Source organism: Lynx rufus, unplaced genomic scaffold, assembly GCF_022079265.1.
Source record: "Lynx rufus isolate CCGP_SWC_20201006 ecotype Redwood Valley unplaced genomic scaffold, mLynRuf1.p SCAF_3, whole genome shotgun sequence".
In the NCBI taxonomy this organism is placed as follows: domain Eukaryota; kingdom Metazoa; phylum Chordata; class Mammalia; order Carnivora; family Felidae; genus Lynx; species Lynx rufus.
Genome location: NW_025814845.1, coordinates 32,103,697 through 32,129,677, shown reverse-complemented (window position 1 = coordinate 32,129,677; position 25,981 = coordinate 32,103,697). Strand labels below are relative to the sequence as shown.

General features: G+C 37.0%; 1 protein-coding gene across 3 annotated transcripts; it reads right to left on the bottom strand.

Moving 5' to 3' along the window:
• Positions 1-591: 591 nt before the first annotated feature.
• TMEM33 (transmembrane protein 33) lies at positions 592-25,681 on the bottom strand. 3 transcript variants are annotated; one of them, XM_047090725.1, is made up of 9 exons: positions 25,559-25,681; positions 25,302-25,374; positions 21,885-21,979; positions 21,217-21,404; positions 17,078-17,145; positions 15,531-15,664; positions 11,303-11,386; positions 6,119-6,239; positions 592-5,244 (listed from the first exon to the last, which is right to left on the bottom strand). In XM_047090725.1, exons 2-9 carry the CDS (start codon positions 25,344-25,346, stop codon positions 5,239-5,241), a joined length of 741 nt encoding a protein of 246 aa, XP_046946681.1. In that variant the 5' UTR covers positions 25,347-25,374; positions 25,559-25,681; the 3' UTR covers positions 592-5,238. The 3 variants fall into 3 exon arrangements, with proteins under 3 accessions (XP_046946681.1, XP_046946682.1, XP_046946680.1); XM_047090726.1 differs by having other exon boundaries at positions 592-6,239; positions 25,484-25,680; XM_047090724.1 differs by having other exon boundaries at positions 592-6,239; positions 25,559-25,680.
• Between the last annotated feature and the right edge of the window lie 300 nt (positions 25,682-25,981).

Genomic DNA, 25,981 nt, shown 5'->3' with positions numbered 1-25,981 from the left:
AAAGTTAGCTTTTTAGATAAGGGAATAAAAAAGGATAATTTCTACACACTTCAGAAGATGAACTATATGCTTTTGGATATTACTAAAGTGAACTGTAAAACATGAATCTGGTAGTTCACTAGTTCACAGCATCAAGGACGATTTTTTCAGATCAGAGAAATCTGCATATACAACTGTATCTTTTATGAGTTAATGATGAAAAAATACATCTGTTTTATTCCAGTTCACTGCAAGTTTCAATTCTTTGTCTTGAGGGTTTTTGGTTTGGTATTTAAATGAAATGGCCTATTACTCTTGAAACTCTTGGTCGTAATGGTTGTAGAGAACCAAATTTGAAGAATTCAACCAAAAAAATACCATAAACTAGTGACTTGTACAGTGTTTTGCTTAGTGCAAGTAGTTTAAATTGCCACAAAAAATACCTGCCAATTCTACACACCTAGAAGGAAAATACATTCTTCTATGTTATCATGTGTTGACTTAGAACTTTGGCTATGTTGTATACTGTACATAATGTTAGGGTTATATAAATAATTTACCCACTAGGCTATAAATTTCACTACACAAAAAAGTACAGAAACAAACAAACAGTTGAGAGATCCACTACAATTTTTCTTTTTTTTTTCCAGTTTTACCTTAGACCACAAAATTACAGCATTTCTATTATTTGTGATGAGCGGAGGACAAAAGAAATGTTCAAATTTACCTTACTCTAACAATAAGGCAATGAAGCGCAATGGAAAGCTGAATTCTAACTGTAAATGTTTTTTTGCAACATAACATTTTCAAATCTGCTTAAATCCAGAGAGATTTTTATTACACAATTTGATTTTTTACATCAATAAAATCTTAGATATATAACAATACAGATGAAGGAACAAGAATTTAATTTGTATTGAAATAAATATTAGATATACAAAGCACATAGAGTGAAAAAGGGTCACAATAAATTAAAGTGGAGACATCGTTTTGCTCAATCACCAAAGAAAGCCCTTGACACTTCCAATTTCACACCATCAAATTTATCATTCTTGCTGATTTAAGCAGAACACAAAACAAATATGGATCCCAGGGCTTACTTTCACAGGTACCAGCATAGATAATTTACTACAGTGATCCAATTTGGAAATCAGTAGGGACCAGTAAATCGCTGCATAAAAGAAAGAGCGAATGAGGTCCTTTTTCCTTAGTGTCAGCAGGCTATGATTATTATGTTTATTAGATTTTCTTGAAAGGACTTCACATTTTCTCAAATATTCAGGAGAAATATATTTCCCCTCTGAGCCCTACATTAGCATTTATGTGCGCTGGTCTTGAATATAGGAGAATGATGAATTTTTCAATTTATTTTATAAATTTACACAGTCTGGATAGTATTGGCCTGAAGAGTAGAACTCCCCAACCTGTACAGTATCAGATATTAAAAATGGATTCAAGAGAAGTAACTAAGAAATGCTGACATACTATATATACAAATGTTTTAGTTCAATATATCCCATTATACGAAGCACCAGAACTACTGCATTTATAAATCAAGCAGTTCTTTATGACTCTTTCTAATCTTTGTAACCCTTTTACATTTGTTCCAATATAAACACATTACAAATGTTACCTGCCCAACACTTTGCCCATTTGGTCTCAACTTACAAACTTATATGTAAGCAAAAATTCCTGTCAAAAGCAATTGTTCTATTTTAAAGGTACAAAAGAAAATTTGGAATCCAACTGTCATGAACCAAGAAAAACAAAGAGTTAGTTTAAAAGTACTGAACCTATCAAAAAGTTGGCTTTAAGAAGTCTATAAAGGAAAATGTGAACCAACTCTTGAGCCTTTTCTTCTCCTCTAACAGGAGTTAATTTTTAGATTCCGGCAGAAGTATCTTTCAATTTTCTTCTTATCACTTTTCTAAGAAACAATCGCCTTCAGATTTTAAAAATACTGTACTTTATCTCCTGTCACATCAGCTCAAACTCAATGCAGTCAGTTGTCCTATTTGCACTGCACCAGAGAAAGAGCACTCCAGAGCTAATCCCTCACAAAGGAAAAACAGGGTTCCTTCTAAGAATCCACCTGAGTACCACCTTAGAAGATACACATGTCCTAGAATAATTACTACCAAGAATCCTTCCAAACTTTTAGCAGCTCCTTTCTTATCCTTAATACCAGATCCAATAACAACTTTCCTCTCTGAATATTAGAAGAGGACTGCTCATTAAAACAAACCCTGGAAAGGACCTCCTGGATTTATAAACACATGCCTTTGGTATACTATCTACTGAACTACACTGTCATTTAGCCTGTGCAGATTTCTCCTAATCCTAGAGAAATTCCAATAAGGTTTACAGAGAAACCAGTTGTCTCTGTAACTCAATTTACAAATCTAGGTACCACTGTTGATACGATAACCCAAATTCTCAATATGCTTTTATATTACTGTGAAAACTCTAAATTTTAAGAAGCTGAACTGGATATACCTTGTATACCTACAAAATGACCATGGAAAAATTTTAAGTACCATTCTTCTACACACCTGACAATGAAGGTGAATGAACAAAAAGAATAATTTTATAACTGGTGTATTTAGGTTGATTTAGGCACTCTTTGTAAAGAAAAAAACAAAACAGAGCCCATGACCTGAATAAGGCCACTCCCAATTGTGGCCTATATTATCATTTAGCCAGAAAGCAAACATTAACAGGGTACTGCTTCCAGCTTTTCAACATCTCAATTATTTTTTAAATGTACTCATATTTGGAAAATATTTGTTGAGTTCTGGGTAATTACGTATTAAAAAGGGCCATGGAATTCAGGTCCTTAGTTTTACAGGCCACTTTGGGTGGCATTTAACCTTCCAACAGGGGCTGTGAAACAACTGTGGGGGCGGGGCTACTTGAGGAAAGAGTGCCACCTACTGATCATATATATATATAACTGTCGGTGGTTACTTTCTCCTTTGAGGTTTTCGTTACAGAATTAAGAATCAAAATTAGTCTAAATTTGGGTAGCTTTGAGGCTAGCAGATCCTAGGGGGATTTGGGTGGGCATGAGTGGGAGAAGTGTTTCAGGATCACTATATTAATCAAAATAAATTCCTCAAGATTAAATAGGAGTCTTTAACCACAATCCCTCAAAGCTAATTTCATTCACTCTGATCTCAAACTTTAAAAAAAAACTAAGTCTCCCGGTTCCACTTATCTTACTACATATACACTCATTTTCCTTTCCAAAATGATTAATATTCATATACTAAACATACAAGCCTACTCAGAATTTTTCATCGTGATTTTTAGAAAGAGTATTCAGATAGCTTTACAATTCAGAGTATAAAATAGACCTCCTAAGTCTTTCCTAACTTCTGGTATAGTATCAGCATGCCTTGATTTTCCCTGTAAGGGAAGTTTCTAAATATCTAAATTTAATTACTTACTTCCAGGAGCATCTACTTTGGTGAATTGTATTGCAAGAAAATTTAAATACAAACTACAATTTAAGAAATTTCTCTTTGGACTGATTACGAAACAGAGTTTAAATTCATGAGGAATCAAATATACAAAAAGAACACAGAATTCTTGTTCTAACAAAAGTAGGTTTTGTGTTAGGCTTCCACCTGTCCAAGAGGGTTCAATTCAAAAAGTGCTAGAAGGACAACAGCACCACACCACTTCCTAAAGAATTAGATATTCTGGATGTTAATGCAACTTTTTCAAACCTGGAAGTAAAAATAGGTTCACCTATGCTACAGTTTCTCCTACTTCATTCATTCCATATACTGCTACTTTATTTCCTTAATTTTAATTTGATAGGTGTACATATTATGCTGTAATTTCAGATGCCAAATCAGTTGGTTCTACATATTCATATTGCAGAATTCCTAGCTACAAGCTCATGCAAACTAAACATCTAGTAATGCTCAAATTGTAAAATTTACTTTTTCATGAGTTGAGTATAAACAGTCCAATATGAGCATATCAGAAATAGAATCCTGTTATGTGATTAAAAGGCTCACCTTTTAAAGCACAGAATGTTCTAAATTATAAGTTTTACTGTTAAAATTCTTTTTGTTAAGACCAACATGAAATCATTTCCTTTAGATAAATCTTTTTCACCAACAGTAATTTCCAAACTGAAGAGGAAAAACTCAAAGGCATACTTATTGGTCATTAAAAGTAAAAGACAATCAGAGTAAAAACAGCTCATTAAAAGAAAATTAATAAATGGAAAAAATAGTGAAATCTGATGAGTTCTATACTTTAATAGTATTGCTCCAAGGCTAATTTCTTAGTTCTGATAAATGTAAGATTTAGGATAAGGGGAAGCTGAGTGAAAGGTAGACAAGAACTCTCTGTACTATTTTTTTTTAACTCTTCTATAAATCTAAAATTATCTCCAGATTAAAAAAAAATTGTAGACAAAAAACTAGTAACTTAAAAATAAATATACCTTCAGCTGCCAAAATTTCTTGATATAATTCAAGACTTAATTTTTAAAGACATCATTAGAAATCATAACATACTGTTTACTTAACATTACAGCCACTTTATTGCTCTAGAAAATTAGTTCTTAAAACCATCAGATTATATATATAATGATAATGAGGCTAGCCACACACCCACCCACCCATCCACTCAATCAACTGTATTTCATGAGGCTGCTTTTCTAACTTAGTAGATAAATATTACAAAAATACAAAAAAAGTTGGCTACAGTTGAGCTATCAAGTAGATCTCACATTTCCAGAGATGGGAAAGTTGAATAAACTGAAAACTGTTACTGACAAGTTACTAATGAATTTATCTGAGAAATCCAATTACGTGCAGACAGAAGAAAACTGGTTACAAAAACCATTACATTACTGTGTACTAAAATTTTTGCAGTGTTTTAAACATTCCCAATCATGCAACAGTAATAAAGATCAGAATGAATTTTATAAAGAAGTTGACAGCAGCTCAACAAACAGGATTTAACATATTATACTCCCAATTTTACCTATGCGTTATGAAATTAAAATACACACTGTTCCCTCCCCACCCAAGTCCTCTCCAGCCCCATCCCCAACCAGTTATCTTACCTATAAACCTCTCCATCTAACCTTTTAAATCAGATTTCATGGGTAAGTATGTAGTCTACAGGATAATCTTCATTATTATTTCAGAACAGACACCAGGCACAGGCATATGTTCAATCTCCAGTTACATTCCTTTCAAAACACATCTGAACTGCTGCCACTGCCTGTTAAATTCAAGCCTAAGAAACCGAGAGAACTGGCAGTCAAGAGTCTCATCTAGGTAATTCTAGAAACTATATTGATGCTAATATTCTACATGTCCACATTTGTAAAAGTGTTTCCTATTTGAGAAAGGTGACTTTACGGATCTCTGCAAGGAAAGCTGTGGAACTACTGCTTTCCAATGTAAAACAGTTGTGACCCCAGATATTTACCCAGTTGGCTAATAAGCTTAACAGTTCAGCCTTTCTAAAAAATATTCAAAGCCACATTAAGTAATTATGGAAATAAAATTCTGGAAGGTCAGAGCGTAAGATGCATGCAGAATTTCTCTCATAATGGTACATCCAAAATAAACCCTAACAAAGCAGCACAAAATCAATTAGTAACAATTTGAAATTAAATACAGTGGTAAATGCTTCTTTTAAAATCATCAACCAAAATTACTGAATGGCAAAAGAATACTGTCTCAAAATATAATGAATTCATGTATGTTAATATTACCATGATGAAATCATGCCAGATATAAATTCAGGGTACCCATTAGGTTGAAAGAAATTTTAAAGCTACTTTTACAAGAGAAATAAATGTACTTCATGATAAAGGCACAGCAGCATTTAAAAAAATGTTTGATACATTTATCACACGATAGAAACTTCCTTAATCATTAACAACACAGAAGAGTAAAATTTTCTCGGGGAATTTTTTTCAAAGGCTTGATTTAACATGCCAGAAAAATGATTACTTTTCCATTGATATGCATTTATGTAAATTATGTAAATTGGACTGAGGTCAGTTTTACACCTGGAATTAACAACCCCTAGCAGAAGTACCAACTGCTAATAATGCTTATTTATATTATATATAACTTAGCTGGATGTTAGACTACGCAACTGTTGGTGCCAGTCTGCTTATAAAAGCAATACTCTGGAGACAAAGTCTTCTCACAAACAGTGGGCAAGCAGGTTTCATTATCACATGTTCAACAACAATCCTCAGTTCATTGAACAAGGTCCTGCAAGATAAAATAGTTTTCTTTCAGAAACCAAAGGAAAAAGAATACAAAGCAAATGCTGATGAAGGCATTTCCCACAGCCATTAAAGAATCTGAGGTAGGGGCGCCTGGGTGGCTCAGGCTCAGGTCATGATCTCGTGCTGTTCCGTGAGTTCGAGCCCCGCCTCAGGCTCTGTGCTGACAGCTCAGAGCCTAGAGCCTGCTTCCGATTCTGTGTCTCCCTCTCTCTCTGACCCTCCCCCGTTCATGCTCTGTCTCTGTCTCAAAAATAAACATTAAAAAAAAAAAAACTGAGGGGCGCCTGGGTGGCGCAGTCGGTTAAGCGTCCGACTTCAGCCAGGTCACGATCTCACGGTAATCTCACGGTCCGTGAGTTCGAGCCCCGCGTCAGGCTCTGGGCTGATGGCTCGGAGCCTGGAGCCTGTTTCCGATTCTGTGTCTCCCTCTCTCTCTGCCCCTCCCCCGTTCATGCTCTGTCTCTCTCTGTCCCAAAAATAAATAAACGTTGAAAAAAAAAAAAATTAAAAAAAAAAAAAAAACTGAGGTAAAAGAATTAACTACAATGTGTAGGAAATACACAAAATAAAATTCTGAAAATCAACATTTGTGTCTTTTGTTTGTGTGTATGGGGGAGGAGGGTTGAGGGAGTTCATTTAACAAAAGCACCTAATAAATGGTGATCTCTGAGGGCTGGGATTAGGAGTGATTTATATCTTCTTAATAGAGTCACATCATCTTCATATTACCTTAGGTAAACTCAACTAGTTCTAAAAAAAAGAGAGCAAGGAAGTGAAAATTATATACCATGGGCAATCCCACCTACCATTTTCCTTAAACTACTGCCTTACACGTAATGCCTCTCAGAGCTTTCCCATCTATAAAATAGGAATATGTACTTCCTGAAGTCAAGTTTGCACTTGAACCCGCAAACTATGACATCATGACCTGAGCTGAAGTTGGACGCTTACCCAACTAAGCCACTCAGGTACCCCCGGCCCTCCTGGTCTTAATTGAAATTTCTGCTTCGTCTCCTCCCACTCTCTGCCATGACTCCTATATCCCAGTTATGTTGTACATTTATTTCCAAAGAGGTTGTGGACTTTAAACTGTGCTTGCTGCCTCCAGAGGACCCCTTATCACATACTGTACACATCACACACGTATTGTACACGCTAGCAGACACAAAATCATGTATGTTGGCTGAACCGTAATTTTTAAGAGATTTTGAATCATCACAAGTAATTCTTGACTATTCATTTTTGAATTTTCACTTATGTGTTGACTCATTCTACATAAAGACAATTGTGTTCTACCTTTCTGTATCTTCAGGGTTATTTTGCTGGTTAGGAAAAAGTAAAAATCATTTTAAAATAGGATGTAACATGCTCTTACACAAAAGCAGGAAGAAAATTTGGAAAGACGCACATTTATCCAAACACCTGCCCTTCTTGTGTCTATCTTTGGGACAGACCCATTACACACAACTCTCCTAGGTTCCCGGGCCAGAAACTTGAGGGCTTCCTTATCTTGGTCTTCTTCCCTAACCCCTAACTTCCTACCTCCTAAGTATCTTTCAAATGTATCCCCTTTTTATTTTACCACGGAATTAGTTCAGGCTCTGGACTAATCACAGTCTCCAAATCAGTCCTTTTGTCTTCTTGGGGAGCCTGTAATACATCTTCTGGAATATTTCTAAATCAGATTGTATCATGTTCCCAAACTCTCCCACAATATGAACTTCAAATGCTCTTCCTCTCTTGAAATAAAATCCAAACCTTTCATGCTCTAGTCCCTGTCTTACCCTTCTAGGCACAGATCTTCATGACTCCCCTATACACTTCTTAATTCAAGCAAGATGCCCTCTCAGGCACCCACATACCAGAACTCAGACTTCAAAAGACCTGACTTCTGTTATCACCTCTTCAGTGAATTCTCATCTGCCTCCCTCAGTTTTCTGAGCTTTCACAGAGCCGTCATCATCACATTGACCTACTCAGCTGTGTAATTCACTCAGCTCCAAGTCTCTACAAAGCAGGTACTTTAATCCTACATAAAGTTGTTATCACCAACACACAATCACTGTCTTCTGAATAAATGACTCAAATAAAACTAGAAGGCACCTTGAAAATACTCTAGTCGAACCTCTCAGATTACAGATGAGGCCTAAAGAGGTCAATGGCTTGTTCTAGTCACATGGCAAGTTCTTTCACTCCTGGCTCTATCTCTGGCATAATCTATACCAAGTCACAGAGCTCCTTTGGAGCAGCACTGACAACAGAAGTGTCAGCGATGATGAAATGTCTATCTGTGCTGTCCAATACAGTGACCATCAGCCACACTGGCTTTCAAGCATGTGAAACTGGTTAATATGACTCAGGAACAGAGTTATAAATTTTATGGGTTTTAATTAATTTGTATTCATACAGTCAGATGTGGCTGGTGGCTGGCCAATCTACAAAGGACTGAAACCACTAACTTGAGAATGAATATCGTAAGTGAATATGGTACAACTGGCAAATATAGTCTCAAAATCCCTAACAAAAAAAAGTGTAGCATAGAAAATATAGTTTTATAGGATGTTTATCAATGTTTATAAGCTCAAATATTTCCCATTACCTTTCTACTGTTTTGTTTTACGTGCTTATGGAAGATCTTTGAAAATGTTTACTAACACATATTTGCGTTACCTGGATCCTCTGCTATCCGTTCCTTTTTTATCCCACGGGACACTTCTAAATCTGTGTGTTAATCCAATTTAAGGCTATGTGGAGAAAATGGGAGATGAAGAGGGTATAAAGAAGCAGAGAAAGATCTGCTGATGAAAAGTGGGTATTAGGGCAGGGAACTCGAAGATAATATCTGAAATGAACACATGAACCAGAAAGAAAAAGGACAAACACTCATGGAATCAAGTAAAACTGAAGGTTTACTGGTGACCAGGGACTCATTAAGAATCTATGTCTGTGGGCACCTGGGTGGCTCAGTCGGTTAAGCATCCGACTCCTATATCTGCTCAGGTCGTGATCTTGCAGTTGTGATCTCGCACTTATAAGATCAATCTCCACACTGAGCACTGAGCCTGCTTGGGATGGTCTGTCTCCCTCTCTCTACCCACCCTTCCCCAACTCATGCCCTCTCTCTCTCTCTCTCTCTCTCTCAAAATAAAGAAATAAACTTTAAAAAAAAAAAAAGAATCTGTGTCTGAAGTAAGCTCTATTTTAGGAAGTACTGTAAGACACTGTCTAACAGAGCATAAAAGCCCCTCAAAGGACTATCAGAACCACAGAAAAAGGAAAATAAACTATGTATTAAGAACATAACAATCTTCCTGAAACCATTACTACACTATATGTTACCTAGCTTGGATTTAAATAAAATTAAAAAATTAAAAAAATATATATAACAGAATCTAAGCTCTTTTAAAACATTACTTCATTTCACCCCCAGGAGCTGTTCTTCTCTACCAATGAAGAAATTAAAATTTAAATAACTTGCCTAAAGTTACACACCTGGAGAATGATGGAGACCAGCATTCAATTTCAGTTCTTTTTACTACGCTTGTGAAAATACAATAGGGATTGTGCTAATACACTCATTGTATTTCTGGCGAATTCTACTACACAATGATTTTATTTTTTAATGTTATTTTTGAGAGAGAGAGGAGAGAGGAAGAGAGGAGAGAAAGAGAGAGAGAGCCGGAGTGTGAGTGGGGAGGGACAGAGAGAGAAGGAGACACAGAATCAGAAGCAGGCTCCACGCTCTGAGCTGTCAGCACAGAGCCCGACGTGGGGCTCAAACCCACGAACTGTGAGATCACGCCCTGAGCCAAAGTTGGAGGCTTAACTGACTGAGCCACCCAGGCACCCCACACAATAAATTTACTTTAAATTTAAAAACAAAAACTATGTTAACATTAGTCTCTCAGTAACAGATCTAAGAAACTACTGAAGACAGCTATTCATTTCAGATTTACTCTAATTTCTGAGATCGTCATGCATAGCTAACTGTATCATTTACATCTCCATTCCTGAACATTACAGTGATTCATTAAAATATTTCCCTGCCTCCTCAATTTTTCCACTCTAAACTATTTTGCACAAAGCTATCAGAAGAATATGATCATGCCCAAACCATCATTCCCATACATCTAAAAGATAAATTCCAAACTTGTTATCCTGAAATCCAAGAAGTTTTATGATATAGCTCCAATATACCTTTTTTTTTTTAATGTTTATTTTTGAGAGAGACAGAGACAGAATGTGAGTGGGTTAGGGGCAGAGAGAGAGGGAGACACAGAATCCGAGGCAGGCTCCAGGCTCTGAGCTGTCAGCACAGAGCCCGATGCGGGGCTCGAACCCATGAGCTGCAAATCATGACCTGAGCTGAAGTCGGACGCTCACCCAACTGAGCCACCTGGGCACCCCTCCCTTTTTTTCTTTTTATACCTTTTTAATCTTAGCTGCAACCACTCACCATTCAGAATCTCCATTATAGTCCAACAGTTCTATTCAATGCCCCTTAAACATGGCTTGTTCTTTCTTGTCTCTGAACTTGTGCTCTTACTCTCTTCCTACCTAAAATGCGTTTACCTATTATGACTATTCAAAGGTTTTAATTCTTCTTTAACACATTAAAATCTCTGTTTTGTGAAACTTTGATGGGCTGTTTTATCTTCTGGCTCATTGATTTCTCCTTACCTTGGACTATACTATTGATATGACAAAGCAAACGTAACAATTCATCATAATGGTTTGTGAACACTGTATCCTGAACTACTGTTTCCTTATTATCTGATGCATGCTTTTGCTTCTTCAATTAGGGAAGTTCCTTGAGACTGGGACTCATGTCTTAAACATCTTCAAATTCCTTAAACTTGAATACTATTTTAGTGGAGGTCAAGGTAAATCCGGTCTACTTACCAACCCTACTAAGGCCTGGAACTTAAATTTACCAAAATAACACTTGCTTCTAAACATAAAAGCTAAATAACTCTTAAAAGTTATACATTCTATATTTCACAGTACTCTCAACAAATAAAACATTTAAACTAATCACCAGCTTACCGACAATATGGATTTCTTCGAGAGGAATACCGAAGAGTAAGAAATCTATAGTAGATAAAAGGCTGGAGCAAACTCCCTTGTCCACTGAAATAAACAAATACAAGGGTAAGAAATATACATTATCAATTCATATATATACTTTCAAAACTTAAAGGCAATTTAATTGAGGAATGTGTCTTCGTTCATTAAATGGTCAAGATAATATCTATCATGTCTAAATCAAAGTTATTCTTAAAAAGGAAATAAAAGAATGGCGCCTGGCTAGCTCAGTCAGTAGAGGATACAACTCTTGATCTCGAAGGTGTGAGTTCAAGCCCCAGGTTGGGCACAGAGCTTACTTTAAAAAAAAAAAAAAAAAAAAAAAGGAAATACAAGAATGTAAATGATTGGTAAAAAGTAAAATGTTATTGTTTAAATTTTTACAAACATGTATTTATGTATTACTTTTAAAAAGTTTAAAAGCTATTAAATCAGAAAATGTATGCTTCCATAATTACCACTAATAATTGATCATCAAACTGTGAAACTTTATGACATAGTAAATGAAAAGTGGTTCATTTTATACAAACAAAACAAAACAAAAAAACCTGTAATTATACAGGTCTCTAGTAAATTTACATAGCCTATTCTAACTATTTTTCTTGGTTAAAAAGCACAATTACAATACCCAAGAGCCATATACTTATTTATGAAATTCTAAATCAAGAATTTTTTTCCCAGGAAAAACTATCTGAATTAAGACATTCACTGCAAATAACTACAAATTAAATGTATCAACAACCTAATGTGGGTAGTTAGGTAGCAAAGCTAAGTATATCATCTTTACTTGATGGAGTTAGGATGCAACTACCTAAAATCTTGATTACGAGAACAATACAGCAACTTTGAAGACTGCAGAGTATAAAACTATACGTATTATTACAACGGTATTTTAAAACTTTTTTTGAGGAAATACATTAAAGATGCTAAACGTGGCTTTTTAAAGTTAATTTTTGTCTTTTCTTCTAAATTGTGATATTACTTTCATAATACAAATTTACGTGATTACAAACCAAGCACTAAACTAAATGTGTTACATCCATTTTCCCCAATAAATCCCGTGACAAATCTTTAACTCTTCAAATTGAAATAAACACATACTATAAAAAATACAGAAAATAAAATTCAATGAAAAACAAATGTTCCATCATCCAAGTTAGCTTCTTCCTCAGAGTTACAGCTCAGTCTCTAAAATATCCTTCCAGAAATTTCCATGCACAAGTGTGTATAATGACAACACTAATACAGTGCTCAGTTTACAATTCACTGAATCCACTTTACTGTAATATGGAAGTGACATTACCATTCCCATTTTAAAGATGAAGAAAGTGAAGCAGAAAAAATATATACATATGCCCTTAAATACACACACCCCAAAATATAAAAAGGGGAACACCCTACACAATTCCTAACAAACTTTTAACTTATTATATCTTGGAGACCATCCCCTTTCATAACACACAAATTTACCTCATTCTTTTTACAGATTCAAGCAGTTCATCTTATGCATTACTACAACGTAACAAACTCTCTACTAACGAATAAATAAAGCTACAAGGACCTTCCTTTTATCTTTCTTTACACGCTATTTGTGTACATGAGGTAAACTCACAGACTTTTTACATTCATTTTTAAATACAAAGCTTGAAGCAATACTGTGAAAAAAGCAACTTAATGAAGCCTTCTAATATTTAGATTGTGCTTCTATCATGAAGGGGTCATCTAAGGAACAATGATTTTAAATTATTTTTAGTTTTATAGCTTGTGTTAAATGCAAGTGACATACTTAGAGCATCACTAGCTTTCCCTACTAGTGCCTGAATAAAACCGTATAACCTACTTTAACTTTTTAGAAAAACAAAGTGATTCCTCTAATATTTCTGGTAAATTCTCATCTCTTTTACAACAATCTTGAAAAATTAAAATCATTTTGTTTTAAAATTTAAGTGTTAAAAATTTAAGTTTTTAAAAAAAAATTTTTTTTTAAATGTTTATTTACTTTTGAGAGAGAGAGAGAGACAGTGCAAATGGAGGAGGGGCAGAGAGAGAAGGAGATGCAGAATCCTAAGCAGGTTCCAGGCTCTGAGCTCTCAGCACTGAGCCCGACGCAGGGCTCGAACCCATGGACCACGAGATCATGACCTGAACTGAAGTCAGATGCTTAACTGACTGAGCCACCCAGGCGTCCCAAGTTTGTTTATTTATTTTGAGAGACAGAAAGGGCATGCACATGTGCAAGCACGAGGCAGGGCAGACAGAAAGGAGAGAGAGAATCCCAAGCATGCTCTGTGCTGACACTGGGCTTGATCTCACAAACCATGAGATCATGATGACCTGAGCCAAAATCAAGAGTCAGAAACTTAACTGACTGAGCCACCCAGGCACCCCTAAAATATAAGTTTTTTATATGTGCAAAATCAATGCTCAAAAGGCTAAGTTAACGATTATATCAATTAGAGTCCAAATCCCCAACACTCAATAAGAAGTCTTCCCCTGTGCTATTCCAGACTTTACTTACATTATATTATCTAGCTTGTGACCCTATAACCTGAGCAACATGTGGGATCCTGGAGTTTCCACAGAAAAACATTACTTAAAAGAACAAATGTATTTATGAAGAAACCTGTAAAACTTTGTTTCTCGCTTATAGATTGCTAAAAAAAACAGACATGCAAAAATCTCACCAGTTAGTTAAAGGCAATGAACACTAAAATGAAGTATCTCATAAACAACAATAAGTTTTTTCAAATTAGTAAGATTATGGAAAACATAATACAGACATCTTAGATGACAATCTGGCATGGTCTAATAAATATAAAATGCACTTAGTGCAGCCTCAACAAAATCATTTCTGGTTTAGAGAAAACACTGGCACAAAAGTATAAGTAGAACAGTAAAAAAAGAGGGGCGCCTGGCTGGCTCAGTTGTAGGAGCATGTGACTCTTGATCTCAGCATCATCAATTTGAGCCCCATGTTGGGGGTAGAGATTACTTAAATAAATAAAAATTAAAAAAAAAAAAAGTAAGTTTACTGCATCAATATCTGGAAAAGCAAGTATTTGGAAACAAATGTTTCCCCATTAATAGGGGAAACAGGTAATAAAATGCAGTTTATTAATATGACCAAACACTACAAAGCCATTAAATGGAACAAACCAGAGCTGTATCCATCAACATAAATAGGTCACGAAAAAAGCAAGATGCAGACAAATGAGGCATTATGGCACTTCTGGTGTAAAATAAAAACTAAACCCCACACCCATAATATGCATTTTCTATGTATCTGTAGAAACATTTAAAAGTACTACATGCATATACACATACCAGAAGGAGAGTACAGAACTGCAACAAGGATTCATAGTCAAATGATATTTTAGCATTTATCTATAATGTCCTACTACTAGAGAAACTAAAAATTGAAAAAGCAACAATCCAGGCAGAAATGTAGTTTCATTTTTTCCCCAATTCAAATTATTTTTTTCCCAATTTGGCTTTGAAACTAGTCACTTTTTTCCACAACGAAGAAAAACACGTAACAGAGACAGAGAAAAACTTTTGACTTGGTAACCAAAGTTTATGTCATCCAAACTTATCCTCCCATTCATTCATTCATTCATTCATTATTTATTTATTATTGTGATTAGCCGGTGCTCATCACAAGTGCACTCCTCAATTCCCATCTACTTTACCCATTCCCCCACCCATCTCCCCAGAAATGTAGTTTTAAAACTTAAATGCAAGAATCTTGATAGGAAGGGTCAATATCAGTCTGATCTTCTAATTTTTAACAGGACAACTTTCTTTATTCATGCATTACTTGTATAATTAAAATACAAATAAAACACGGAAGTGACATCAGGCTACTATTACTACCAGACTAATTTTTCTGCAATCTTTCTAGAAGAAAAATCATCTAAATAATGGCAGAATGCACTAATCTAGGCTTCCCAAGACTCTTTCAAAGACAGTGGTTCTTAAATTCATTTTCAAAGTGTTAAGTGGTAAATCACAAGGAATAAGACAAGTTCCTAAGTTTACCATAATGTCTCAGATTCTCTATAATAAAATGAGAAAAATGGTTGCTAATATTAATCTTGAACAGATTTAAGCAGGATAAAATTTGAGTTATTATATTTATTATGATCACTTAGTCATCTGCCTCCCAAAACCAATGTATTTTTATTCTTACCTAAAAAGCATAAAAACTGTAGCAGGCATCAAGAATATTTCATTACAAGCAATGAATTTCAGAATATTCTGTTGATTAGCGCTTAGTTTATCCAAGATAGATCTCAGCAAAGGTAAACTATTTGAACCCTTCGCCTAAAACATAAGAAAACAAACGTTAGAAATAATGAAGCATTTTTTTATGTAAAAAAATTTTTTTTAATGTTTATTTTTGAGAGAGAGACACACACACAGAGCATGAGCAGGGGAAGGGCAGAGAAAGAGAGGATACCCAGAATCTGAAGCAGGCTCCAGCTTCTGAGCTGTCAGCACAGAACCCGATGCGAGACTCAAACCCACAAACTGCAAGATCATAACCTGAGCCAAAGTTGGATGCTCAACCGGCCTAGTCACCCATGCACCCCTCACAGCATTTTTGATTATTCAGTTATTTTCTTTCTTCAGATAAACAGTATAGCCAACAGGCAAAACAACTAAAAGAAAATTATTTTGGAAATGGTAATATGAAAGTTTGCAAAATAAGGTAAAAGTTAGTGTATTTTCCTGCATTGCTGTATTTTGTGTATTTGAAAAATTACAAAGACAACTTTAGTAGTAAGTCATTTTCATGCCTTATTTTTTGTAAAAAAGACTAGATTATTGCACACACACAAAAATGGTGGTTATTTCTATCTAACCAGTCTAACAAAATCTGACTACTTAGTAATACAGTTAAGGTATTTGTGACTCCTTAGCTAAATAAAGGCAGAAATTACAGAGCCCAATTACCACTATGACCAAAAACTACAGGAATAAAGAAGACAGCTGGGACGCCTGGAGTGGCTCAGTTGGTTAAGTGTCCGACTTCGGCTAAGGTCATGATCTCACAATTCATCAAGCCCCACGTCGGGCTCTGTGCTGACAGCTCAGAGCCTGGAGCCTGGTTCAGATCCCGTGTCTCCCTCTTTTTCTGCCCCTCACACTGTCTCTCTCTCTCAAAAATAACAAATAAAAAACATTAAAAATTTTTTTTAGAAAGAAAAAAAGAAAACTGTCAACACAAGGCAAACATTTGTGTATTTTAATTCAAATGTCAGTGCATATGCAGTCAATCTGCCTGGCACACTTAACTTGGGCTTAATGTTCCAATCCAGGAATAAGAAAATATTTTAGGAATATTTTAGTTCTGAATATTAACATAAAAGAAATTCAACACACTCTACTTACCCGGTATGTTAAAATTAAACAATGACAGAAGAGGAGATCTCTGACAACTTACCAAACCTAAAACATAGATTTTTTTTTTTTTTTTTAAACAAAAAGGTCTATTTCAAACTTCAGAAATTTCTCTGGAAACTAGGGGGTAATCTGCAATACTTTACTTACAAAATGCATTTTGTGAAACTTAAATACAAAATTTCAAACTTAAAACTTTCAAATCACTAATAATTTACAAGTTTGTAGGGAATGGAGGAAACTTTTGTGACAAATGCCAAAATGTCTTAGAACTCAAATTCAGGCCAACAGTCTGCAATCCAGAAGTCAAAAAAACACCACAGCTTTACTTACATCAAGGACCTTTTTCGTATATGTGGCAGCATGAAGCAAGGAGAATAACAACACAGGAAAAATACTCACTGAAGAAAACAATTAAGGAAAAAATTTAATGTTTACTCAGTACTTTGGTATTATGCCCAACATAGATCTGAAATGGCATCTGCAAAAATGACTTCAGCGGTGGCTTTTGTTTTACTGATACACTTTGCAACCAAATGAAGCTTTTAATCTGTAAACAATTTGTTTCTAAAGCTCAGTTTTTTTATGAAAAAAATTAAAGTGATAAAAGTTTCCTTTTCTATTAGATAATAAAATATTGTAAACAATTAAATTGAAATCTAGGCCACCTCAAAGCCTTAAATATGACAGCTTTTAACTCCACAAAGGCCATCCTGGACAAAAGAATTTGCCTTCAAATTCAAAGACAGTCTTCTGTACTGCTTTCCTCATCACAACTGCTTAGGAAAGAGTGTGGGGAACAGTTTAAAGTGTACTTCCCCAGGGGTGCCTGGCTGGCTCAGTCTGTACAACATGCAACTTGATCTCGGGGCGCTAAGTTTGAACCCCACGTTGGGGGTAGAGTTCACGTAAAATAAAAATGAAAAATAAAACTTTAAAAAAGGACTCACCAATTTTCCTCAACTAAAGATCTTGCATTATCTCTTTCCTGTAAGATCCCCATTATCTCTCTCCTACAAGATCCCTATTATTTCAAGATACCGTACCTATGAGGCTTGTACAGCCATGTGTTCTCAACCTGTACTGAATAAAAAGTGTGTATTTGGGGTTGTGTACAGTTAATTCAAAGTCTCATCAGTTTAATTACAAACCTATTTGAGTTCAATTGTTTGGCTTTATGTCATGGATAAATATACAACTTTCATTCAGCTTTTTGAAAAATGAAAATTGCTCAAAAGATCCTATTTATTACCCCAATTTCTGCCAGGTCAAGAAAAACGAGAGCAAAAACACTGTCAAGTATTTTCCTAAAATGACAGAGACTGTTCATCCATCATGAAGGGCAAAAATACTCAGCCTAAAAGTATCTGCAGTTTCTGGGATGCCTGACTGGCTTAGTACAGCATGTGACTTGATCTCAGGGTCATGAGTTCAAGTCCCACGTTGGGGGTAGTTTAACTTTAAAAAAAAAAAAAAAAAAAAATCAAAAAAAATTTTAAATTACCCTTATTTAAAAAAATTATTTGTTGGGGTGCCTGGGTGACGCAGTCGGTTAAGCGTCCGACTTCGGCCAGGTCACGATCTCGCGGTCCATGAGTTCGAGCCCCGCGTCGGGCTCTGGGCTGATGGCTCAGAGCCTGGAGCCTGCTTCCGATTCTGTGTCTCCCTCTCTCTCTGCGCCTCCCCCGTTCATGCTCTGTCTCTCTCTGTCCCAAAAATAAATAAACGTTGAAAAAAAAAAAATTAAAAAAAAAAAATAAAAAAAATTAAAAAATTATTTGTTGGGGCGCCTGGGTGGCGCCGTCGGTTAAGCGTCCGACTTTGGCCAGGTCACGATCTCGCGGTCCGGGAGTTCGAGCCCCGCGTCAGGCTCTGGGCTGATGGCTCAGAGCCTGGAGCCTGATTCCGATTCTGTGTCTCCCTCTCTCTCTGCCCCTCCCCCGTTCATGCTCTGTCTCTCTCTGTCCCAAAAATAAATAAACGTTGAAAAAAAATTAAAAAAAAAAAAATTATTTGCAGTTTCTAGGAAATGAACCATTATATTTTTCTACATTAACTGAAAGCTTGGTGTGATGGGAAATTGTGATTACTGTAACACAAAGAGTACCAAATTCATTCATTATAACTGTAACTCATTAGATCCAAAGGTCCCTAATTTCCAACTGGCAAAGATGACAGTGATCTACACCCAAGGTTTACAAAAATCCTACCTCTCATAATTTCCAACTGGCAAAGATGACAGTGATCTACACCCAAGGTTTACAAAAATCCTACCTCTCATCTAGTAGTTCTCCAAATTAACATCCTAACCAATTCTTCCCCAACACACACAAGAATTAAGTAAAATGCCAATTTCCTCAGTAGAGATCATGTATATATAGCTTTATACTTTATTTTTTTTTTTAACGTTTATTTATTTTTGAGAGAGAGAGAGAGAGAGACAGACCATGAACGGGGGAGGGGCAGAGAGAGAGGGAGACACAGAATCGGAAGCAGGCTCAAGGCTCTGAGCCATCAGCCCAGAGCCCGACGGGGGGCTCGAACTCACGGACCGCGAGATCGTGACCTGAGCTGAAGTCGGACGCTTAACCGACTGAGCCACCCAGGCACCCCAATATAGCTTTATACTTGTTAATCAATCATAGATCACTTTGGAACTGATGAAAGCTACAACTCTCTTCTCTAAGGCCATTGTAAAATCTTGTTGCTTCTTAAATAGTTAAATTTAAACTCTGACACATATCCTAACTTAAAGCCTGATTCTGCAGAAGCAGTGCAAGTAATGAAAACAGAACCCTGAAGGGAGTCAAGACATGTGGGTTTTAATCATGGCTCTGACACTAACTTCATTTCCTAGGTCAAGTGTCATCAAAGCTACAGATTTTTTTATTTTTTATTTTAAGAGAGAAACAGGCAGTGCATGTGAGCAGGGCAGGGGGAGAGAGAGAATCTTAAGCAGACTCCATGCCCAGTGCAGAGCCCAACACGGGCTCCGTCCCACGACCCTGGGATCATGACTTGAGCCAAAATCAAGAGTCAGATGCTCAACCGAGCCACCCAGGTGCCTCAAAGCTACAGATTTCTAACAAGTTTTTACTTCTAACATTCTATAATTCACCAATCCTTAGAAGAGATTCATAATCTTAGCTTTCAATGTAACTTTTAAACTATTCAGAAAATAAAAAGGGTGAAAAGTCTACAAGTTAAACCCTAAGTACCTATCATGGCTAGACATCAAGGACAGCATCACCCATGTAAATGCAAAGATCAGAACACAACTTTGTAATATGACTTTGGGCTCATCTTTATTTACTAACATAATACCCAACTACTTTTAAGAATCAGAGTAGTATTGGGGTGCCTGGGTGGCTCAGTTGGTTAAACGTCTGACTTCAGCTCAGGCAATGATCTCGCGGTTCAGGAGCTATCTGTGCTGACAGCTCAGAGCCTGGAGCCTGCTTCGGATTCTTTGTCTCCCTCTTTCTCTGCCCCTCCCCTACTCACCTCTGTCTCTCAAAAATAAATAAACATTGAAAAAAAAATTTTTTTTAATTCAGATTAGTATTGGGGCACCTGGATGGCTCAGTAAGTTAAGCATCTGACTCGATTTCAGCTTAGTTCATGATCTCACAGTTCATGTGTCTGAGTTCTGCACTGGACTCTGTGGTAACAGCATGGAGTGTACTTAGGATTCTCCCTCTCTCTCTCTCTGCCCTTCCCCCAACTCTTTCACCTCACAATGAACATTAGTAGATCAAAGGTCCTATGGTAAAGAAACCTACTGAAGGCCGTTTAATCCAGTGCTTCTCAAACATACTAAAGTCCTCCTCCCCAACCCTCCCCCATGTTTTTAGAAAACCACTTATCACCCAACACACTTCTGAAATGTATAAACATACAATTCCAAAGGAGTTCTTTAATCCTCATTAGCTCCAAAGATTATCCATGTGTCCTTATTTTCTCCTCTATCCACAGTAAATACTAGTATTTTTATTGTATTAATTATCCAATTCTCTCTTAAATAGGTTATTTCTTAATGAATTTCCATTTGTTTCTAGCTCACATGGAGTTGAAAGAGCCGAGGATTCTTTTTTATGGCAAGATATATGGGCACTTTCCCAAAGAAGATTGAATCAAATAAAAAAACCTTAAATATTAAAATAAGTCCTCCACAGTCCTGTGCTTTTAATCTGAACTTCACAATATCCATTGCCAACAGAGAGGCTTACAAGAGGCAGGAACAAAGACACAAAATTTAAAATCCTCACACCAGCTCTTCAAATTTAGACTTTACATTTTAGAGTCAGAAATTCTTACACTAAATGTATCTTCATTCAAATTAAGTGCCAACAAACCAAGCAACCCAGGCTTCATGGAACCCCTTACTGTCCAACCTTCCCTACTGCAAAAAATGAGAATCGTCTATATGCTTCATACGCGATTTCCTCATCAAGAAAGCACAAAAAGGATACTTGTAACCGGGTAGGAATTGACAAAGATGAGTGAGTACAACAGGTAGTGGCAGCTGTCTTCCAATAAAGCCTGGGCCAGGAATGCTCTGCTTAACTGGAAATGTGGTAATCTCTGGTGCAGTCTCAGAGCACTAGTAAGAGCATTTGCCAGTAAAGCACGCTGGTAAAAGCTTGCAGCTTCGTGCAACCTGCAAATTACCAGAGGAGAGGTTATCATGAGACTTAACAATTACCATGTCTCTTCCTCCTTTGTGGATTGCATCATCATTGCACAACCCCTAAATCTCTTCCATGTCAATAGAAAAATATTACTTGAACCTACTATACCTTCTCAGAAGCATCACTTCATATACATACCCAACTGAATTCTATAAAGCATGCGTTCCTCCTATTAAGTTAAAGTGTCAAATAGGCAAAAAATATGAACTCCTCTCATCCCCACACATCCATTTTCTTTCTGATTTTCAACTTGATGTCAACTTTCACAAAGCACACGATATAAAATACTCCTTCAGTTGGTACTACTACTGGGTTATCAGTGCCTAAAGGAGACCTGCATTTTATTTGTCCTTGAAACTCTTGCAGTTTAATAAGTCTTCCACATAAAAGGTAGTCCATAAAAACCGACTGAACTGAGTATCAAAGGCAGAAATCTGTGTAATACATACCCAAGAAGTGGCAGAACAAACAAGGCAGAGCAGTAAACTGTGAACAATCGAGAAAGCCACATGGCCGTGTCCAGTTTATTGGTCATCATGAATTGCTAAATTTAAAAAGAAAAATATTGCAGTGAACTAAACCTGCAAATTATCTAAGAATGAAGATTACAGTTTTACTCCTATTCAAAATGTCTTAACAGACCTGTAGCAATTATTTAAAATCAAAATGAAAACTCTTAAGGCAGCTGTTTCACATATACGCTCAGTAACACATCCAAACACCTATGCCTTTGATGCAGAAGGCACCAAAGTACTTAAACAGAAAAAAAAAATAATTGATATTTTAAAAAATACAGACTAGTTAAGAAACCTTTGAACTGAAATTTAACTACAATTGTCTGTATTCCTTCAACACTTGTAATACTGGCTTCATCTTTTAAAAGAATGCTAAATAAGAACTAATTGCTCTCAAGAGAACCATAGTGTCTGTTCTTAGAAAAATCTCAAATTCAAATAGGTAGGTTTAAGATTTGAGTAAAAAGGCATTACATAAAGCCACTTTGAATTAAATGAACCTTGCAAAAGGAGAAATGTAAAACCATGGTAATAGTCACTCACTACTGAACTTACTGGCCTGTGGATAATTTGCTTACGTATAAAGAAGGGCCTGAGATACTCTGTCCAAAATGTGGCTGTCGAACGTTAAATAGCACCTGCCTCTCCAATTTTATGACTTTCTTCATCCCCTGGAAACCGCCCCATACATCTTACCCTAGTTTCAATGGCCCTAGATTAAACTCCCATATACCACTTTATTCTCCATTTTTTCTCAATCTTTCTTTGCCCTTGCTGCATTTGCCAAAGATGTATCCATTATCACTAATGGAATAACTTAAAATCTGATTTCTCATTAAAAATGTGTCTTGTATTCAAATTATTAAGTGGCTTTTACATTTTTTTTGATAGAATCTATGTTAATTTTTACATCAAGGTTCGACACAAACATACACAGATATACAAGTAAACAGAAGCTTCACAAAACATCATCTTTCCTATGTGTGATGGATTTCGGTATTTTGTATTCTATTTAATATTTAAGAAATACTTAGTGTTTCCACTATGCTGATTTCACAATTCATTTACGAATCTTAATGTGGAGTCTAAAGACACTACTCTAAGCAATCTAACTTAATTATCTTTTGAAATACTATATAAAAAGCTTTTGAAAAAAATGCAAGTACATTTTAAAATCCAAAGATGTTTTACTGCATGTCTTTATAACAATATGCAGGTAATTTCAGAAAAATCCCTGTTTTGGGGCACCTGGCTGGCTCAGTCGGTAGTGTCTGACTCTTGATCTCAGGGTCATGAGTTCCAGCCCCACGTTGAGTGTGGAGCCTACGAAAGAAAGAGGGAAGAGAGAGAAAGAGGGAGAGATGGAAAGAAATAAAGAAGAAAAGAAAGATGTCTGTTTTATTCTAACCAAACCTACTACATTGTGACTCCTCTAAATTTAAATGATCACAAGTAGCCAAGTGGAAGAACGAATCTAGCTTACTGTACTCAGTTTCTCCACAAATATTCAGACTGAAACTTAATTTTACAACATGTTCTTTAAAATCTAGGGGCATGGGGCGCCTGGGTGGCTCAGTCGGTTAAGCGGCCGACTTCAGCTCAGGTCATGATCTCTCGGTCCGTGAGTTCAAGCCCCGCGTCGGGCTCTGCTGACAGCTCAGAGCCTGGAGCCTGTTTCAGATTCTGTGTCTCCCTCTCTCTGACCCTCCCCCATTCATGCTCTGTCTCTCTCTGTCTCAAAAAAAAAAAAAAAAAACCCTTAAAAAAATAATAAAATAAAATCTAGGGGCGCCTGGGTGGCTCAGTCGGTTGGGTGTCCGACTTCGGCTCAGGTCATGACCTCACAGTTCACGAGTTCAAGCCCCGCATCGGGCTCTGTGCTGACAGCTCAGAGCCTGGAGCCTACCTCGGATTCTACAGCCTACCTCTGTCCCTGTCTCTCTCAAAAATAAACAAACATTAACAAAAAAAATTTTTTAATAAAAAAATAAAATCTATTTGTTTAGGGGCACCTGGCTCAGTCAATGGGGCATGCGACTCTTGATCTCCAGGTTGTGGATTCAAGCCCCTTGTTGAGTATAGAGATTGCTTAAAATCTTTAAAAAAAAAAATAAAACAAAACTGTTTAGGGTGTTTATTCTGTAATAAATCACTGGTCTCTGTGTTTCATTTTGAATACTTTATATATCTCTCTTTTAGTACACAATAAAAAAGGTTTAAAAAAGTATTGGTTTATACTTTAAGAGGCAACAATCTAACCATGTTATAGTCAACAAATCTACTTAGGTGGAAAAACTATTCACACAGTCTCAAAGTATCATGCCACAGAATAGTTTTCAACTACAAAAGAAAAAAAAGTATTTTTACAGTGGAGAATCTGGTGGATACCACTTGAACCAAATAATCAAACTTAGTATCTGCAATGACGGAATAAATCAACATAAAATGCTTCTTGATATGTATAGTGCACTGAAAAAGGCAGACTATCACTTATGTAACAACAATCGTGCCAAAATGTTCAACTTGAATCTAGTGACCAGGGGGGAAAAAAAACCAGACAACTTCAATTTGAGAAGCATTCTGCAGAACAAGTCTGGACTCTTGAAAGTCAAAAATGGCAAGAGGAAGAAGGCAAGGGAACTATTCTGGACTAAAAGAGACTAAAGGCCAGTAAAAGCAATGCATGCTTTTAGATTGAATCCTGGATGAGGAAGACACTTTAACACACAACTGAGGAAATAACACACAAAAAAGGAAAAAGAGACAAGCTCAATTCACACATTCATAGTGTTTAAAATTAGAGAGCAATACAAATAACTATTAAGCAGATCTGCATGCTAAGAATAAAATATTTACAGAAGCCTAACAGCTCTCTGCGTTAAAAAAAAAAAAAAAAGGTACGGATAAAATGACGAAAAGAAAGAAAAAAAAAGACCCCTCCCCCCTCACTGCGTAATTTCCATATAATGGCATAAAACGGGCAGAGAGACGTTCTCTCCTAGCACGCCTGTGCAGAATGAGGCCTGTGTCACGGCACCACCTCAGGTGGCATCTTCAACCTTGGAACCTAGGACAATTAGAGACCGAGAGGGGGGAAGAGGCAAGGCGGCCCAATTTCCTTGGCATACAGGTGAGGGTCACCTGCTCCAGGCCAGCCCACTGTCGCTACCAACAGAAAACTTGTAGCTTCCTCCACATCTTCGCTCAAGATCTCTTCTCTCTACGCTACCCCCACCTCACTCACTAAGCCCAGGCCCTTTAAGCGATGAGCTGAAACGCCTAGGAACTGAGCAACACTTCCTGCTCCGTTCTCTTATAAACCAACCCAGAAGACCCTGCTCGCTCACTTACCACTGCGCCCGCCCCTTGGGGGCCGTTCGGGGCCGTTTCTGCCATGGGGAGATTCGCACACGCGCCTCGGACGCTGCAATCGGTAAGGGAAGAAAAGGGATGTAAGCACGGGGCCACGACTCTGATAACCGGTTTCCCTGCACCGTGCAACGAGCCCGCCGCGCCCTAGGGGAACTCCGAACCTCAACAGAAGAAAAGTTTCGCCCGCTCCGGTGCAGCGAACTGCCTTGGGAGCACCCGAAGGGGCCGGAAAATACCTGTACGACACTGCTAAGAGCAAAGCCGGGCTTCTAGAAAAACCGGAGAGAAGGCGGAGCTTCGGAGCAAGACCCAACGGCGCCGATCTAACACCCCCGGCTCCAGGTTCTTGCCGAACCTGGAAGTGCTCCTTTTACTTCCGTGGGGAAGAGGCGGTGACAAAGGGGTGAAACCGATAGCGGTGTCTTGAGGCATGACGGGAAATGTAGTTTTTCTTATTTCAGTTTCGCCTGTCCTGTACTCTAGCTGTGGAAGCTAACAAGGGAGGGTGGCGAAGCAACTTTTCCCGCTTCTCCAGCTCCCAGACGGTCCTCTCTGTCCCTGTCCAAACCCCAAAATCTCTCTGCTCTTTTATGCAGAAGCCATAGAAATGTCTTCTTTGCTGTTTAACTCCGCAGGCTCGCTAAGCCCTGTGGTCCTAA

Coding starts and splice junctions, on each gene's coding strand:
- TMEM33 (XM_047090726.1), bottom strand. CDS start 25,346: ATGGCAGAAACGGCCCCGAACGGCCCCCAAGGGGCGGGCGCAGTG. Junction 21,405..21,884: donor TTTGTTCTGCCACTTCTTGG/GTATGTATTACA, acceptor GGTAATTTGCAG/GTTGCACGAAGCTGCAAGCT. Junction 11,387..15,530: donor ACAGTTTTTATGCTTTTTAG/GTAAGAATAAAA, acceptor TGTTTATTTCAG/TGGACAAGGGAGTTTGCTCC.